Source organism: Theropithecus gelada, unplaced genomic scaffold (assembly GCF_003255815.1).
Source record: "Theropithecus gelada isolate Dixy unplaced genomic scaffold, Tgel_1.0 HiC_scaffold_15883, whole genome shotgun sequence".
Classification (NCBI taxonomy): Eukaryota; Metazoa; Chordata; class Mammalia; order Primates; family Cercopithecidae; genus Theropithecus; species Theropithecus gelada.
The window spans coordinates 4,080,986-4,097,485 of record NW_020257640.1 but is presented as its reverse complement, the minus strand read 5'-3'; the positions used below and the strand labels follow the sequence as shown (position 1 = coordinate 4,097,485).

Sequence of the window (16,500 nt, the reverse complement as noted above, 5' to 3'; positions counted from 1 at the left end):
TGAAGGAAAAAAGACTACAAATATGGTGCAATGTATACTGTGGGGGTGATGGGTGCACCAAAATCTCACAAATCACCACCAAAGAACTTCCTCATGTAACCAAATACCACCTATACCCCAATAACTTATGAAAAAATAAAATAAAATAATAATAATAAATAAATAAAAATAAAAGTTTTTTGTAGATTTTGTGGAGTTTTCTATGTAGATAGTCATGTACTCTACAAATAAGAACATTTTAATTTCTTTCTTTACAATCTGTAGGCCTTTAATTTCTTTTTCTTGCCTTATTTATTGCACTGGCTAGAACTTTCCAGTACTATGTTGAATAAGAAGGCAAGAACAGATATCCTTGCCTTGTTTCAAATCTTAAGGGAAAAGTGCCCTGTCTTTCACCATTAAGTATGATATTAGCTTTAGATATTCTGTAGATGCAATTTTTTAAGTTGAGGAAGTTCTCTTCCATTTCTAGTTTGCTGAGAATTTTTATTGTGAGTTTATTATTTGTTATGAGTCATATTTATGAATTATAATGATGATAGTTTTACCATGAATTGGATTTTGGCAAGTGCTTTTTCTGCATCAATTTTATGATTTTTCTTCTTTAGCTTGCTGATTTGGTGGATTATATTGATTAATTTTAAATTATTGAACCATCCTTGCATATCTGGAATAAATCCCACTTTGTTGTGGCATATAATTTTTAAAATATATTGCTTGGTATTATTTACTAATTTTTTAATGAAAATTTAAAAAAATTGTTTCTATTTTAGGTTCCAGGTTACATGTGCAGAATGTGCAGGTTTGTTACATAGGTAAACATATGCCATGGTGGTTTGCTGCACCCATCAACCCATCACCTAGGTATTAAGCTCAGAATGCATGAGCTATTATTCCTAATGCTCTCCCCATACCCCCACTCCCTGACTGGCGCCAGTGTGTGTTGTTCCCCTCCTTGTGTCCATGTGTTCTCATTGTTCAGCTCCTACTTATAAGTGAGAACATGCAGTGTTTGGTTTTCTGTTCCTGCATTAGTTTTCTGAGGATATGACTTCCAGCTCCATCCATGTCCCTGCAAAGGACATGATCTCATTCCTTTTTATGGCTGCATAGTATTCCATGGAGTATATGTACCACATTTTCTTTATCCATATGGATATCACTGATGGATATTTGGGTTGATTCTATGTCTTTGTCATTGTGAAGAGTGTTGCAATGAATATACATGTGCCATATATCTTTATAATAGAATGGTTTGTAATGGGATTGCTGGGTCAAATGGTATTTCTGGCTCTAGATCTTTGAGGAAGCACCACACTGTCTTCCACAATGGTTGAACTAATTTACATTCCCACCAACAGTGTAAAAGTGTTCCTATTTCTCTGGAACCTCACCAGCATCTGTCGTTTCTTGACTTTTTAATAATCCCCATTCTGACTGACATGAGATGGTATCTCATTGTGGTTTTGATTTTCATTTCTCTAATGATCAGTGATGTTGAGCTTTCTTTTCATATGTATGTTGGCTACATGAATGTCTTCTTTTGACAAGTGTCTGTTCATATCCCTTATTCACTTTTTTAATGAGGTTGTTTGTTTTTTTTCTTGTAAATTTGTTCAAGCTCCTTGTAGATTCTGAATATTAGACCTTTGTCAGATGGATAGATTGCAAAAATTTTCTCCCACTTTGTAGGTTGCCTGTTCACTCTGACGATAGTTTCTTTTGCTGTGCGGAAGCTCTTTAGTTTAATTAGATCCCATTTGTCAATTTTTGCTTTTGTTGCAGTTGCTTTTGGCAAGTTCATCATGAAATCTTTGCCCATGCCTATATCCTGAATGATATTGCCTAGGTTTTCTTCTAGGGTTTTTATAGTTTTGGGTTTTACAGTTAAGTCTTTAATCCATCTTGGGTTAATTTTTGTATAAGGTGTAAAGAAGGGGTCCAGTTTCAGTTTTCTGCATATGGCCAGCCAGTTTTCCCAGCACCATTTATTGAATAGGAGATCCTTTCCCCATTGCTTGTTTTTGTCAGGTTTGTTGAAGATCAGATGGTTGTAGATGTGCGGTCTTATTTCTGAGTTCTCTATTCTGTTCCATTAGTCTGTGTCTATTTTTGTAACAGTACTATGCTGCTTTGGTTACTATAGATTTGTAGAATAGTTTGAAGTATGATAGTGTGGTGCCTCCCAGCTCTGTTCTTTTTGCTTAGGATTTTCTTGGATATGCAAGCTCTTTTTTGTTTCCACATAATTTCAAGTTTCTTCTAATTCTGTGAAGAATGTCAGTGGTAGTTTAATGGGAAATGCAATTGAATCTATAAATTACTTTGGGCAGTATTGTCATTTTCATGATATTGATTCTTCCTATCTATGAGGATGAAATGTTTTTCCATTTGTTCATGTCCTCTCTGATTTCCTTGAGCAGCAGTTTGTAGCTCTCCTTGAAGAGGTCCTTCACATCCTCTGTTGGCTGTATTCCTAGATATTTTACTCTCTTTGTAGCAATTGTAAATGGAAGTTCATTCACGATTTTGTTCTCCGCTTGCTTTTTACTGAAGATTTTTGTGTCAAAGTTCATGAGAGAGTTTTGTTTGTTTCTTTCCTTCTTTTTTTTTGGACTGCCTTTGATTTTTGTGTTAGGATCATTCTGACCTCATAAAATGAGTTATAAAGTGTTTCTTCCTTTTCTATAAAAGGTTGTGTAAAATTGATGCTAATTCTTCTTTAAATGTTTATTAGGATATGCTAGTAAAACTATCTGGGCCTGAATATTTCTTTTCTGGGAGTTTTTAAATTAAAATTTAGATTTATTTAATGATTATAGATATTCAGATTATCTATTTCACCTTGGCTGAGTTTTGATAGTTTGTGGCTTTTCAGGGACTGGCCCATTTCCTTTAAATTGTGAGCATAAAGTTAGTGATAGTATTTTCTTATTTTCTTTTTAATAGCTGCAGGATCTGTAGTAATAGCACCTGTTTCATTTCTGATATGGGCTCTTTGTGTCTTCTTTCATTTTAATTTTTGTCAGTCTTACTAGAGATTTGTCAATTTTATTGATTTTGTTCAAAGAGCTAGTTTTGTTTCATTGATTTTTCTCTATCTTCCTATTTTAAATTTTATTTATTTATATTCTTATCTTTATTATTTCCTTTTTCTGGTGATCAGGAATTATTTTGTTCTTTTCTAATTTCTTGAGGAAAAAACTTAGTGTGTTGATTGGAGGCCCTTTTTATTTTTAGTGTAAACAGTTTGTGGTATAAATTTTCTTTTTCAGAGCTGCTTTTGTTTTATCCCATAAATTTTAATATATTGTACTTTCATTTCCTTTCATTTCTAGTTTTTTAAAATTATTATACGTTAAGTTCTAGGGTACGTGTGCACAACATGCATGTTTGTTACATGTATATACATGTGCCGTGTTGGTGTGCTGCACCCATTAACTCGTCATTTACATTAGGTATATCTCCTAATGCTATCCCTTCCCCCTCCCCCCACCCCATGACAGACTCCAGTGTGTGATGTTCCCCACCCTGTATCCAAGTGTTCTCATTGTTCAATTCCCACCTATGAGTGAGACCATGCGGTGTTTGGTTTTCTGTCCTTGTGATAGTTTGCTCAGAATGATGGTTTCTAGCTTCATCCATGTCCCTACAAAGGACGTGAACTCATCCTTTTTTATGGCTGCATAGTATTCCATGGTGTGTATGTACCACATTTTCTTAATCCAGTCTATCATTGATGGACATCTGGATTGGTTCCAAGTCTTTGCTATTGTGAATAGTGCCACAATAAACATATATGCACATGTGTCTTTATAGCAGCATGATTTATAATCCTTTGGGTATATGCCCAGTAATGGGATGGCTGGGTCAAATGGTATTTCTAGTTCTAGATCCTTGAGGAATAGCCACACTGTTTTCCACAATGGTTGAACTAGTTCAGTCCTACCAACAGTGTAAAAGTGTTCCTATTTCTCCACATCCTCTCCAGTACCTGTTGTTTTCTGACTTCTAACTGGTGTGAGACAGCATTTCATTGTGATTTTGATTAGCATTTCTCTGATGGCCAGTGATGATGAGCATTTTTTCATGTGTCTGCTGGCTGCATAAATGTCTTCTTTTGAGAAGTGTCTGTTCATATCCTTTGCACATTTTTTTGATGGGGTTGTTTGATTTTTTCTTGTAAATTTGTTTAAGTTCTTCGTAGAATCTGAACATTAGCCTTTTGTCAGATAGGTAGATTGTAAAAATTTTCTCCCATTCTGTAGGTTGCCTGTTCACTCTGACGGTAGTTTCTTTTGCTGTGCAGAAACTGTTTAGTTTAATTAGATCCCATTTGTCAATTTTGACTTTTGTTGCCATTGCTTTTGGTGTTTTAGTCAAGAAGTCCTTGCCCATGCCTATGGCCTGAATGGTATTGCCTAGGTTTTCTTCTAGGGTTTTTATGGTTTTAGGTGTAACATTTAAGTCTTCAGTCCATCTGGAATTAATTTTTGTATAAGGTGTAAGGAAGAGATCCAATTTCACCTTTCTATAAATGGCTAGCCAGTTTTCCCAGCACCATTGATTAAATAGGGAATCCTTTCCCCATTTCTTGTTTTGTCAGGTTTGTCAAAGATCAGATGGTTGTAGAGGTGTGGTATTATTTCTGAGGGCTCTACTCTGTTCCATTGGTCTATATCTCTGTTTTGGTACCAGTACCATGCTGTTTTGGTTACTGTAGCCTTGTAGTATAGTTTGAAGTCAAGTAGCATGATGCCTCCAGCTTTGTTCTTTTGGCTTAGGATTGTCTTGGCAATGCAGGCTCTTTTTTGATTCCATATGAACTTTAGAGTCATTTTTTCCAGTTCTGTGAAGAAAGTCATTTGTAGCTTGATGGGGATAGCACTGAATCTATAAATTACCTTGGGCAGTATGACCATTTTCACAATATTGATTCTTCCTATCAATGAGCATGGAATGTTCTTCCATTTGTTTGTGTCCTCTTTTATTTCATTGAGCAGTGGTTTGTAGTTCTCCTTGAAGAGGTCCTTCACATCTCTTGTAAGTTGGATTCCTAGGCATTTTATTCTGTTTGAGCAGTTGTGAAATGGGAGTTCACTCATTATTTGGCTCTCTGTTTGTCTATTTTTGGTGTATAGGAATGCTTGTGATTTTTGCACGTTGATTTTGTATCCTGAGACTTTGCTCAAGTTGCTTATCAGCTTCAGGAGATTTTGGGCTGAGATGATGGGGTTTTCTAAATATACAATCATGTCATCTGCAAACAGGGCAATCTGAGTTCCTATTTTCCTAATTGAATACCCTTTATATCTTTCTCTTGCCTAATTTCCCTGGCCAGAACTTCCAACATTATGTTGAAGAGGAGTGGTGAGAGAGGGTATCCCTGTCTTGTGCCAGTTTTCAAAGGGAATTCTTTCAGGTTTTGCCCATTCAGTATGATATTGGCTGTGCATTTGTCATAAGTAGCTCTTATTATTTTGAGATACGTTCCATCAGTATTGAATTATTGAGAGTTTTTAGCATGAAGGACTGTTGAATTTTGTTGAAGGCCTTTTCTGCATGTATTGAGATGATCATGTGGTTTTTGTCTTTGGTTCTGTTTATATGATGGATTACATTTATTGATTTGCGTATTTTGAACCAGCCTTGCATCCCAGGGATTAAGTCAACTTGATCGTGGTGGATAAGCTTTTTGATGTGCTGCTGGATTCAGTTTGCCAATATTTTATTGAGGATTTTTGCATCGATGTTCATCAGGGATATTGGTCTAAAATTCTTTTTTTGTTGTATCTCTGTCAGGCTTTGGTATCAGGATGATGTTGGCCTCATATAATGATTAGGGAGGATTCCCTCTTTTTCTATTGATTGAAATAGTTTCAGAAGGAATGGTACCAGCTCCTCTTTGTACCTCTGGTAGAATTCACCTGTGAATCCGTCTCGTCCTGGACTTTTTTTGGTTGGTAGGCTATTAATTATTGCCTCAATTTCAGAACCTATTATTGGTCTATTCAGGGATTCAACTTCTTCCTGGTTTAGTTTTGGGAGGGAGTATATGTCCAGGAATTTATCCATTTCTTCTAGATATTCTAATTTATTTGCATAGAGGTGTTTATAGTATTCTTTGATGGTAGTTTGTATTTCTGTGGGGTAGGTGGTGATATCCCCTTTATCATTTTTTATTGTATCCATTTGATTCTTCTCTCTTTTCTTTATTAGTCTTGCTAGTGGTTTATCAATTTTGTTGATCCTTTCAAAAAAAACCAGCCCTGGATTCACTGATTTTTTGAAAGGATTTTGTGTCTCTGTCTCCTTCAGTTCTGCTCTGATATTAGTTATTTTTTGCCTTCTGCTAGCTTTTGAATGTGTTTGCTCTTGCTTCTCTTGTTCTTTTAATTGTGGTGTTAGGATGTCAATTTTAGATCTTTCCTGCTTTCTCTTGTGGGCGTTTAGTGCTATAAATTTCCCTCTACATACTGCTTTAAATGTGCCCAAGAGATTCTGGTATGTTGTGTCTTTGTTCTCATTGGTTTCAAAGAACATCTTTATTTCTGCCTTCATTTTGTTATATACCCAGTAGTCATTCAGGAGCAGGTTGTTCAGTTTCCATGTAGTTGAACCGTTCTGAGTGAGTTTCTTAATCCTGAGTTCTAGTTTGATCGCATTGTTGTCTGAGAGACAGTTTGTTATAATTTCTGTTATTTTACATTTGCTGAGTAGTGCTTTACTTCCAAGTATGTGCTCAATTTTGGAATAAGTGCAATGTGGTGTTGAGAAGAATGTATATTCTGTTGCTTTGGGGTGGAGAGTTCTATAGATGTCTATTAGGTCCATTTGGTGCAGAGCTGAGTTCAATTCCTGGATATCCTTGTTAACTTTCTGTCTCGTTGATCTGTCTAATGTTGACAGTGGGGTGTTAAAGTCTCCCATTATTATTGTGTGGGACTCCAAGTCTCTTTGTAGGTCTCTAAGGACTTGCTTTATGAATGGGTGCTCCTGTATTGGGTGCATATATATCTAGGATAGTTACCTCTTCTTGTTGAATTGATCCCTTTACCATTATGCAATGGCCTTCTTTGTCTCTTTTGATCTTTGTTTGTTTAAAGTCTGTTTTATCAGAGACTAGGATTGCAACCCCTGCTTTTTTCTGTTTTCCATTTGCTTGGTAGGTCTTCCTCCATCCCTTTATTTTGAGCTTATGTGTGTCTCTGCATGTAAGATGGGTCTCCTGAATATAGTACACTGATGGGTCTTGACTCTTTATCAAATTTGCCAGTCTGTGTCTTTTAATTGCAGCATTCAGCCCATTTACATTTAAGGTTAATATTGTTATGTGTGAACTTGATCCTGTAATTATGATGTAGCTGGTTATTTTGCTTCTTAGTTGATGCAGTTTCTTCTTAGCATCAATGGTCTTTACAATTTGGCATGTTTTTGCAGTGGCTGGTATCGGTTGTTCCTTTCCATGTTTAATGCTTCTTTCAGGAGCTCTTGTAAGGCAGGCCTGGTGGTGACAAAATCTCTCAGCATTTGTTTGTCTGTAAAGGATTTCATTTCTCCTTCACTTATGAAGCTTAGTTTGGCTAGATATGAAATTCTGGGTTGAAAATTTTTTCTTTAAGAATGTTCAATATTGGCTCCCACTCTTTTCTGGCTTGAAGAGTTTCTGCTGAGAGATCTGCTGTTAGTCTGATGGGCTTCCCTTTGTGGGTAACCTGCCCTTTCTCTCTGACTGCCCTTAACATTTTTTCCTTCATTTCAACTTTGGTGAATCTGACAATTATGTGTCTTGGGTTGTTCTTCTTGAGGAGTATCTTTCTGGCATTCTTTGTATTTCCTGAATTTGAATATTGGCTTGCCTTGTTGGTTGGGGAAGTTCTCCAGGATAATATCCTGAAGAGTGTTTTCCAAGTTGGTTCCATTCTCCCCATCACTTTCAGGTACACCAATCAGATGTATATTTGGTCTTTTCACATAGTCCCATATTTCTTATTCATTTCTTTTTACTCTTTTTTCTCTAAACTTCTCTTCTCACTTCATTTCATTCATTTGATCTTCAATCACTGATACCCTTTCTTCCACTTGATCAGATCAGGTAGTGAAGCTTCTGCATGCGTCATGTAGCTCTCATGCTATGGTTTTCTGCTCCATCAGGTCATTTAAGGACTTCTCTACACGGTTTCTTCTAGTTAGCCATTTGTTCAATCTTTTTTCAAGGTTTTTAGCTTCTTTGCAATGGGTTTGAACATCCTCCTTTAGCTCAGAGAAATTTGTTATTACTGATTATCTGAAGCCTTCTTCTCTCAACTCATCAAAGTCATTCTCTGTCCAGCTTTGTTCCATTGCTGATGAGAATCTGTGTTCCTTCAGAGGAGAAGAGGTGCTCTGATTCTTAGAATTTTCAGCTTTTCTCCTCTGGTTTCTCCCTATCTTTCTGGTTTTATCTACCTCTAGTCTTTGATGATGGTGATGTACAGATGGGGTTTTGGTGTGAATGTCCTTTCTGTTTGTTAGTTTCCCTTCTAACAGTCAGGACCCTCAGCTGCAGGTCTTTTGGAGTTTGCTGGAGGTCCACTTCAGACCCTGTTTGCCTGGGTTTCACCAGCGGAGGCTGCAGAACAGCAAATATTGCAGAACGGCATATGTTGTTGCCTGATCCTTCCTCTGGAAGCTTTGTTTCAGAGGGGCACCCAGCTGTATGAGGTGTCAGTCAGCCCCGACTGGGGGCTGTTTCCCAGTTAGGCTACTCGGGGGTCAGGGACTCACTTGAGGAGGCAGTATGTCCGTTCTCAGATCTCAAACTCAATGCTGGGAGAACCACTAGTCTCTTCAAAGCTGTCAGAATGAGATGTTTAAGTCTGCAGAAGTTTCTGCTGCCTTTTGTTCAGCTATGCCCTGCCCCCAGAGGTGGAGTCTACAGAGGCAGGCAGGCCTCCTTGAGCTGTGGTGGGCTCCACCCAGTTCGAGATTCCCGGCCACTTTGTTTACCTACTCAAGCTTCAGCAATGGCGGACACCCCTCCCCCAGCCTCACTGCCACCTTGCAGTTCGATCTCAGACTGCTGTGCTAGCAGTGAGTGAGGCTCCATGGGCATGGGACCCTCTAAGCCAGACATGGGATATAATCTCCTGGTGTGCTGTTTGCTAAGGCCGTTGGAAAAGCACAGTATTAGGGTGGGAGTGTCCCGATTTTCCAGGTACCATCTGTCACACCTTTCCTTTACTAGGAAAGGGAATTCCCCAACCCCTTGCCCTTCCTGGGTGAGGCGATGTCCTGCCCTGCTCCATGGGGGAGCTGCACCCACTGTCTGACAAGCCCTAGTGAGATGAACCCAGTACCTCAGTTGGAAATGCAGAAATCACCTGTCATCTGCGTCGCTCATGCTGGGAGCTACAGACTGGAGCTGTTCCTATTCAGCCATCTTGGAACCTCTCCAAAACTTCATTTCTAGTTTAAAATTTTTTTTTGAGACTTTCTTAATGACCCATGCATTTTATAGAAGTCCTTTTTTAAATGTTCCCAATGTTTGGAGATTTTCCTGTTGCCTATCCATTGTTGATTTTTATTTTATTGCATTATTGCCAAATAACATATTCTGTATGATCTTTTTTTTTTTCATTTTGTTGAAATTTGTTTTATGACCTAGGATATGGTCTATTTTGGTGAATGTTCCATGTGTCCTTGAAAAGGATGTACATTCTGCTGTTGCTACCTGGAGTACTCTGTGTATTCGTTAGATACTATCAGTCAGTCGTGGTAGTGTTTAGTTCTTCTTTAACTTTGCAGAGTTTCTATGAATTTCTGAAAGTGGGTGTTAAAGTCTCAATTATAATTGTGTATTTTCTATTTCTTTTTTCAGTTAAATCAGTTTTTGCTTCATGTATTTGGAAGTTCTATTGTTTGATTTCTTACTTATAGCACATAGTTGGATTATGTTTTTAAATATAGTTTGGCAATATCTGTCCTCTGATTTAGACCATTTATACCAAAAGTAATTATTGATATGTCAGGGCTTAAATTGGCCATCTTATTGTGTGTTATTTTTTCTTTGTTTCCCATTCATATATTTCTCTTTTCTTGCCTTCCTGTGGATTATTTGAACAAGTTTTAGAATTCCATTTTGATTTATTTATAGTGTTTTTTATTGAATAGCTTTCTTAAGGGTTTCTCTACTTATTGCAATATATATATATATATGGAAGTTATCACAGCGTGACTATTGCAATATATATACAGAACATATCAACATTTTACCATTTTGAGTCAAGTGTAGAAATATTACTTTCATTTATGTTCTTTAGCCTTCTCCACTTTTTAAATGTAATTGTCATATTCCCATTACATTCACTGAATACCACATCAGGTGGTATAATTTTTGTGTTAAAAATCTAATGTGATTGTTAAAACTCATGAGGAGAAGGATGGTGTAGTATATATCCCTATTTTTACTCATTCTATTATTGTCTTTCTTTTTTGAAATTCTAGTCTACTACATCATTTCCTTTCTGTTAGGGGAACTTCCTCTAATCATTCTTCAAAGTTAGTTCTCCCACAAAAGATTCTCTTCATTTCTCTTCCTCTGAGAGTGTCTTTCTTTCTTGTCCATTCCTGAAGCGTATTTTTACTGGCAATAGAATTCCTGGTTGACAATTCTTTTTCTAAAAAAACACAAAATAAGCTGCACCTCTTACATCTGGTCTCCATAGTTTCTGATGAGAAATTTTCTGTCATTCAAACTGGTATTCCTGGCCAGGCACCATGGCTCATGCCTGTAATCCCAGAGTTTTAGGAGGCTGAGGCAAGCAGATCTCTTGAGGTCAGGAATTTGAGACCAGCCTGGACATCATAGAGAAACCCCGTCTCTACTAAAAATGTAAAAATTAACCAGACATGGTGGTGTGCACCTGTAATCACAACCACTTGGGAGACTGAGGCACTAGAATCATTAGAACCCGGGAGATGGAAGTTGAAGTGAGCAGACTTCATGCCACTGTACTCCAGCCTGGGTGACAGAGTGAGACATCATCTTTAAAAAAAAAAAAAAAAAAAGAGGTATTCCTTTATAAGTAATGTACCATTTGTCTCTGGCTGCTTTCTAGACTTTTCTTTTTCTTTAGATGTTTAATTTTCTCTGCCTTTTTACGTTTTCAATTTTTTAATTATGATGTGTCTTGATATGGATTTCTTTGAGTTTATCATGTTTGGGATTTTTACAGTTTCTTTAATCTGTAGGTTTAGATCTTCCACAAAATTCAGAAAATTTTTAGCCGTTATTTGCTTAAATATTTTTAAAGCCTCACACTTTTTCTAGGAATTAAATGATATGAATTGTAGGTGTTTTGTTACTGGCCCACAGGTCTCTGAAGCTCTGTTCACATTTGTTTGTTTGTTTGTTTTCCCAGCTGACTTTCTCTGTTTTTCAGATGTGTAATTTCTATTGTTTTATCATTGAGTTCACTGATTCTTTCCTCTGTTACATCTATTACACTATTCAGCCCATCTACTGAGTCTTTTTTCTTTAACTGGTATATTTTAGTTCAATCATTTCTATTCAGTTCTTTTTTTATTGTTATACTGTTTTGGTGAGCTTTTAAAAAATTTGTTTCAAGAATAGTTTTAATTGCTCACTAAGCCATTTTGTTACAGCTGCTTTAAAATTCCTGTGGAATAGTTTTAACATCTGTGTCATCTCAATGCTGGTATCTCTTGATTGTCTCCTCTCATCTGAGTTGTGATTTCCTCTATTCTTGGTATGATGGGTGATTTTCCATTATATAATAGATGTTTTGTATAGTATGTTGGGAGATTCTGGGTCCTATTTAAAACTTCTATTTTAGTAGACAGTCACATAGTCACACAGTTTAGGTTTATTAGGTATGTTCTGGCTGACTTGTGTGGGCTACGGTACAATGACAATTTAGTTTTCAGAGCCCTGTCAGTGTTATTCTGGTCCACTTTGTTTACGTGGTGCCATTAGTGTTCTTGCTCGTCCCCTGCTGGTCTTTCCTGCAGGGCAGAAGGCACGTTCCAGTACTGGCTGGTTCTGTCAGGTAGGAAGTGAGATACATCAGGCCCAAAGGGAAGACATCACTTCTCTGGGTCTGCTCACTAGGCAGCCCAGTGCTAGGGTAGAGTGGGGACTCCTGCTCAATGTCCACTAGTGTTATAGTATGGGACGAGGACACCCTACCAGCACTACCTGCTACCCCAGGAGGTGGCAGACCTGGAAAGACTAGAATTTGTGTGCAGCCTTTTTTTCTTCATTGAGATCTTTTGCAGACTTGAAACATTATTTTTATTTCCCTCTGGAGCCACATTTTCATTGTGGGTCAGACAACAGAGCTGTCAAATATCTGAAACCTGCTTGCCTAAAATCCTTTCCCATACTTACCGAGGTTTACTCCAGGGAAGGCCATTCTTATTTACTAGAGGCTGTTTTTATCCTCTCATGTCAAGCAGCTCTTCCTCTTTGGTCAAACCTGATCCAGAACAGATGTTTTCTCTATAGTTTCTCCTCTAAGAGATGAAATGAACAGTGTAGAGGCTAAAGACTTCATCAGACTCTCCATTTTGTACAGAATGAGTTAGATAGGCCTACAGGCTCAACGTTCCCAGTTTCTAAAATACTTTGCCTCTATGCCAGGTGGTAGCTCTGAATTTAAAAAGCATTCTGGGCCTGGATAGCTATCCATGAACTACTGTCACAGCATTACCATACTCATTTTTTCTCATTGTGTCCTTACTCACATGCCTTCCACCATGCTCTGACCATATGGTTTTAAAATATCTGTGTTTTTCATGCTCGCTCCAACCTCCGACATCTCTATTACCTGTGTCTCTAAAGCACAGTTTACCTTTCCATTCCCATGATGTTATGTTTCATAAAATTTAGCGCTGTCCGAAAACAGTGCTGTCCATGACACTGTATTTGCCAATTTGCCATCCACCACCTTGTGTTAAATGTGAGGCTCCCTTCGTGTGTTACTCATCTTCATCATGATGGTTGCATGAATACTCGAGGCCCTGAGTTGCATTCCTGATGCTCTTTCAACACTTCTAAACTCTGCACATGTTCAGCACCCAAACCTCTGCAGCCACTCATTCATTCATCTATTCTGTCATCGTCTTCCCAGCATATTGTGTGCCAGATACCATATTGGTGCTGGAATACAACTCAAAGAGCTTCCAGGCCATTTGGAGTGACAGAGATATAAACATACACAATCCAGGGTGATCTGTGCTATGGAAGAGAGAAACAGAGTGATGTGGGAGAGCCAAGAGGGGTTCCACCCAGCCCAGAGGAACCAGAGTAGGTGTCCTGAAACAGGAAGGGCTCTACTGAACTTCCAAAGGATGAGCAGAAATTAGTCTTGTGAAATGGAAGGAGGAGAGCCAGTATTCAGGGGACATACATTGCCCCAAGTCAGAAAAATGCCACCAGTTGTCATCTGGCCTGGCCGTTAGTCAGGACCCATGTGGTGGTGTGACATGGAAGTGCAGCCGCAGGAGAGCTGGCCAGAGGGGCTTCAGGTCCCAGGTGGGGAGCAGTGAGCCCCCACTGATGGGCTGACAGCAGAGAATGACTTGGCCAGGTTATGTGTTGTGGGGCTTACTCAGGCTGCTGTGTGAGCCTGGATTCTGGGGGGCGGGGTGCAGAGGAGACAGGGCACTCCATACTAAACTGAGTATAATCGAGTACCGCTAGCTAAAGAACCAACCCACCAACAAAACCACTCCTCTCTGTGCTGCCAGAGCTACCTCTAGACCATTGTTCATCTGGGCAATTCTCAAGCAGGGCTTCCTGCTGTTCAGGGGTTGGAAGGAATATCAGCAGGGTAAACACAGGAGCTGCAGGCGATAGGAGAAGATCTGGGGTTTAAGTGCATCTGTCAAAATAGTTAAAACCCACCTGCCCCTATCACAGAAGCAAACATGGTTGGGCACACATCCCCTTGGGCTGCTTAATTATAATCTCTTTCCCTTTCAGATGTGCCCTTGGGGCCCATTTCAACTGGATCTTTCCTAGGGGCAGTGGTCTGTGCAGGCTAGTGAGGCAAGCTCAGGCCTTGGAGTGAGACCAACCTGGGGTCACATGCCTGCTGTGTCACCTGCCACCTTAATTTTTAACCCCAGTTCTCTCCTCTGTAAAGGAGCGTAACCATGCCTACCTTGCAGGGTTGCTGCAATGGTTAGAGATGATGTTGGTAAATGCCTGGTGTGGAATAGGTGCTCATTTAATGTGAGTGGTAGGAGCTGCAGGGCCTTCTGCATCTGGGACCCTCCCTTTAATACGCCTAAACAAGACAGAGTAACAGCTGACAAAAGGCTAGAGTCAGGACTTCCAGGCAAGAATTATTACAGCCTCTTTTGTAATGTCACAAACTGGAAACAGCTCATCAAAAGGGAAATATTAGCATGAACTATGGCTTTTGTCTCTAAGGAATATTAGGCAGCTAATCTCTCTCTACAAAGAAAACTAGGAAAATGTCCATGAAAATCTTTCATTGTGAAAAGCAATGTGTGATATTTTATGTTCTATGATAGCGTTTGTAAGATTAAAAGGAAAAAAGGCTGTCTCAGACTCTATGGGTTTGTAGGATTTCTGAGCAGGAGGGATGGGAGGAAGACCATACCCCAGAGTGCTAATAGAGCTTATCTCATTGGGTTAGGACCTTAGGGGGTTGAGGGATGATTATTAACCCTTGTCATGCCCTGTACATTATTTGATAAAATATATCAAGCATGTTTTGCTTTTATAATTTACAAATCTTAAGAAAAAAAATAAAAGATCTAGACATGAATTCCAGATCTGCTTCTTATATCCTAATAAGTTATTTAATTTCTCCAAGCCTCACTACTTGTTTGCTAAGTGGGAACAACCTTCCTCCTCCCAGAGTTGTGAAATTTAAACACATTAATTCATAATTTATTCCACAAATACAGATTGAGAACCCAGCAGGGCCAGGCACCATGCTGGGGCTTCAGTGGTGAACAAGGTTGATATAACACCTTTTCCAGCAAATGATATATGGCACAGATGTTTGCTTGCCCAGCCACACAGATGAGTGACCAACAGTGGCAATTTTTGCTTTGTGGCGAGAAGGAGGATCAGGGGATGATTTGGGGCTCATGAGCTTTTGGTGTCTTTCCTAGCTGACCTCACAGGGTGCCCCTGCTCACATGGAGTAGGGCCTGAAGCAGGTGGGGACTCCCTGTGCTGTGCTCTCTGCAGCAGCCACCTTCTGCCTGGCTTGTGTTTCAGATCCAAAGCCCAAGAGGAGAAATGGGGTGAACTTCTCCCTGGCTGTGGTGGTCATCTACCTGATCCTGCTCACCGCTGGTGCTGGGCTGCTAGTGGTCCAAGGTAAAGCAGGCTTGGTCCTGTGTAGTCCCTCCTGGGGGAGAGAAGTGACCCAGCTGGGTCCCTCAGATGAAGGGCTCAGGTTGAGTGGAGAACCTTAAGCCACTCCTCCCATCCACTGGGAGAGAGTCTCAGCCCCTGGCAGCCACAGTGATGAGAGAAGCAAAGAAGGTAGTGTATGTTGTGTGTATGTGTGCATAAGAGAGGGAGAGAGAGACATCGAGAATGCACTTGGGAGCCTATGTGTCTAAGCAGTGAAAGACACAATAATTTCACACGGGGTATGCCACACATGTCTGACATCTAAGACTCCCAGCCTCTGAGTGGGAAGGGCTTTGCTGATCCAAGTGTCCATTTGAACATGATTTTACTTTTGAAGTATTCCCAATCTAAAGGTTAGAATCATGAAGTAATTCCATGAGCAGACACTGAAGTCACTCAAGAACGTTGAATGGAAAGTTGTCATAAACACATCATGTGTATAATAAGATCACACACAAATGCTGCTTGCATATATTTATGTCAGACCAGCATGTTAGCTGTCATGCATCCACACCCAGAGCATGCAGGAAGGCCTTAACTGCCTGAAGGTTGGAGATTGATTATGGATGCAGTAGGCACAGCTTTAGGCCATGCAGAAATGTTTTGTGGTTGTGCAATATCATGCCTGAGTGTGGAGCACACATGGTCAAGATGTAGAAAAGGCTCTGTGCTTACCCTAGGTCTGACAGCACGTGGAATTTGTGTTTACAAATTCAGGGCCCGTAGAAGTTATGCACACATGACACAAGAATGTCAGGGATATGCTCAAATGCCTCAGTCCCTAAAAGAATGCTGTGGGGTGGGGCCCAGTTCTGAATCTGCAGGAGCGGCTCCGGGTCCTGGAGATGTATCTCCTCAATGACACTCTGTCGGCTGAGGACAGCCTGCCCTTCTCCTTTCTGCGGTCAACACACTCTGGAGAACGCCTGGCTCAGGGTGCATCGAGGCTGCAAGTCCTGCAGTCCCAACTCACCTGGGTCCGTGTCAGCCACGAGCACTTGCTGCAGCGGGTAGACAACTTCACTCAGAACCCAGGTTTGGCCTCCTCCCCTCTGGGTTGGGACTTCTCAACAGAGGTCTGGGAGATAGCCGGATCA

The 16,500-nt window shown here is 39.7% G+C and overlaps 1 protein-coding gene across 2 annotated transcripts in view; it reads left to right on the top strand.

Annotated features, from left to right (window-relative positions):
• Window positions 1-16,500, top strand: part of LOC112617109 (macrophage receptor MARCO) — a 59,771-nt gene that overhangs the window by 18,011 nt on the left and 25,260 nt on the right. For both annotated transcript variants that reach the window (XM_025373824.1, XM_025373823.1), the window contains exons 2-3: window positions 15,263-15,364; window positions 16,214-16,438. In XM_025373824.1, the coding sequence (XP_025229609.1) occupies window positions 15,263-15,364; window positions 16,214-16,438 (327 nt within the window). The remainder of the gene's footprint in view (window positions 1-15,262; window positions 15,365-16,213; window positions 16,439-16,500) is intronic.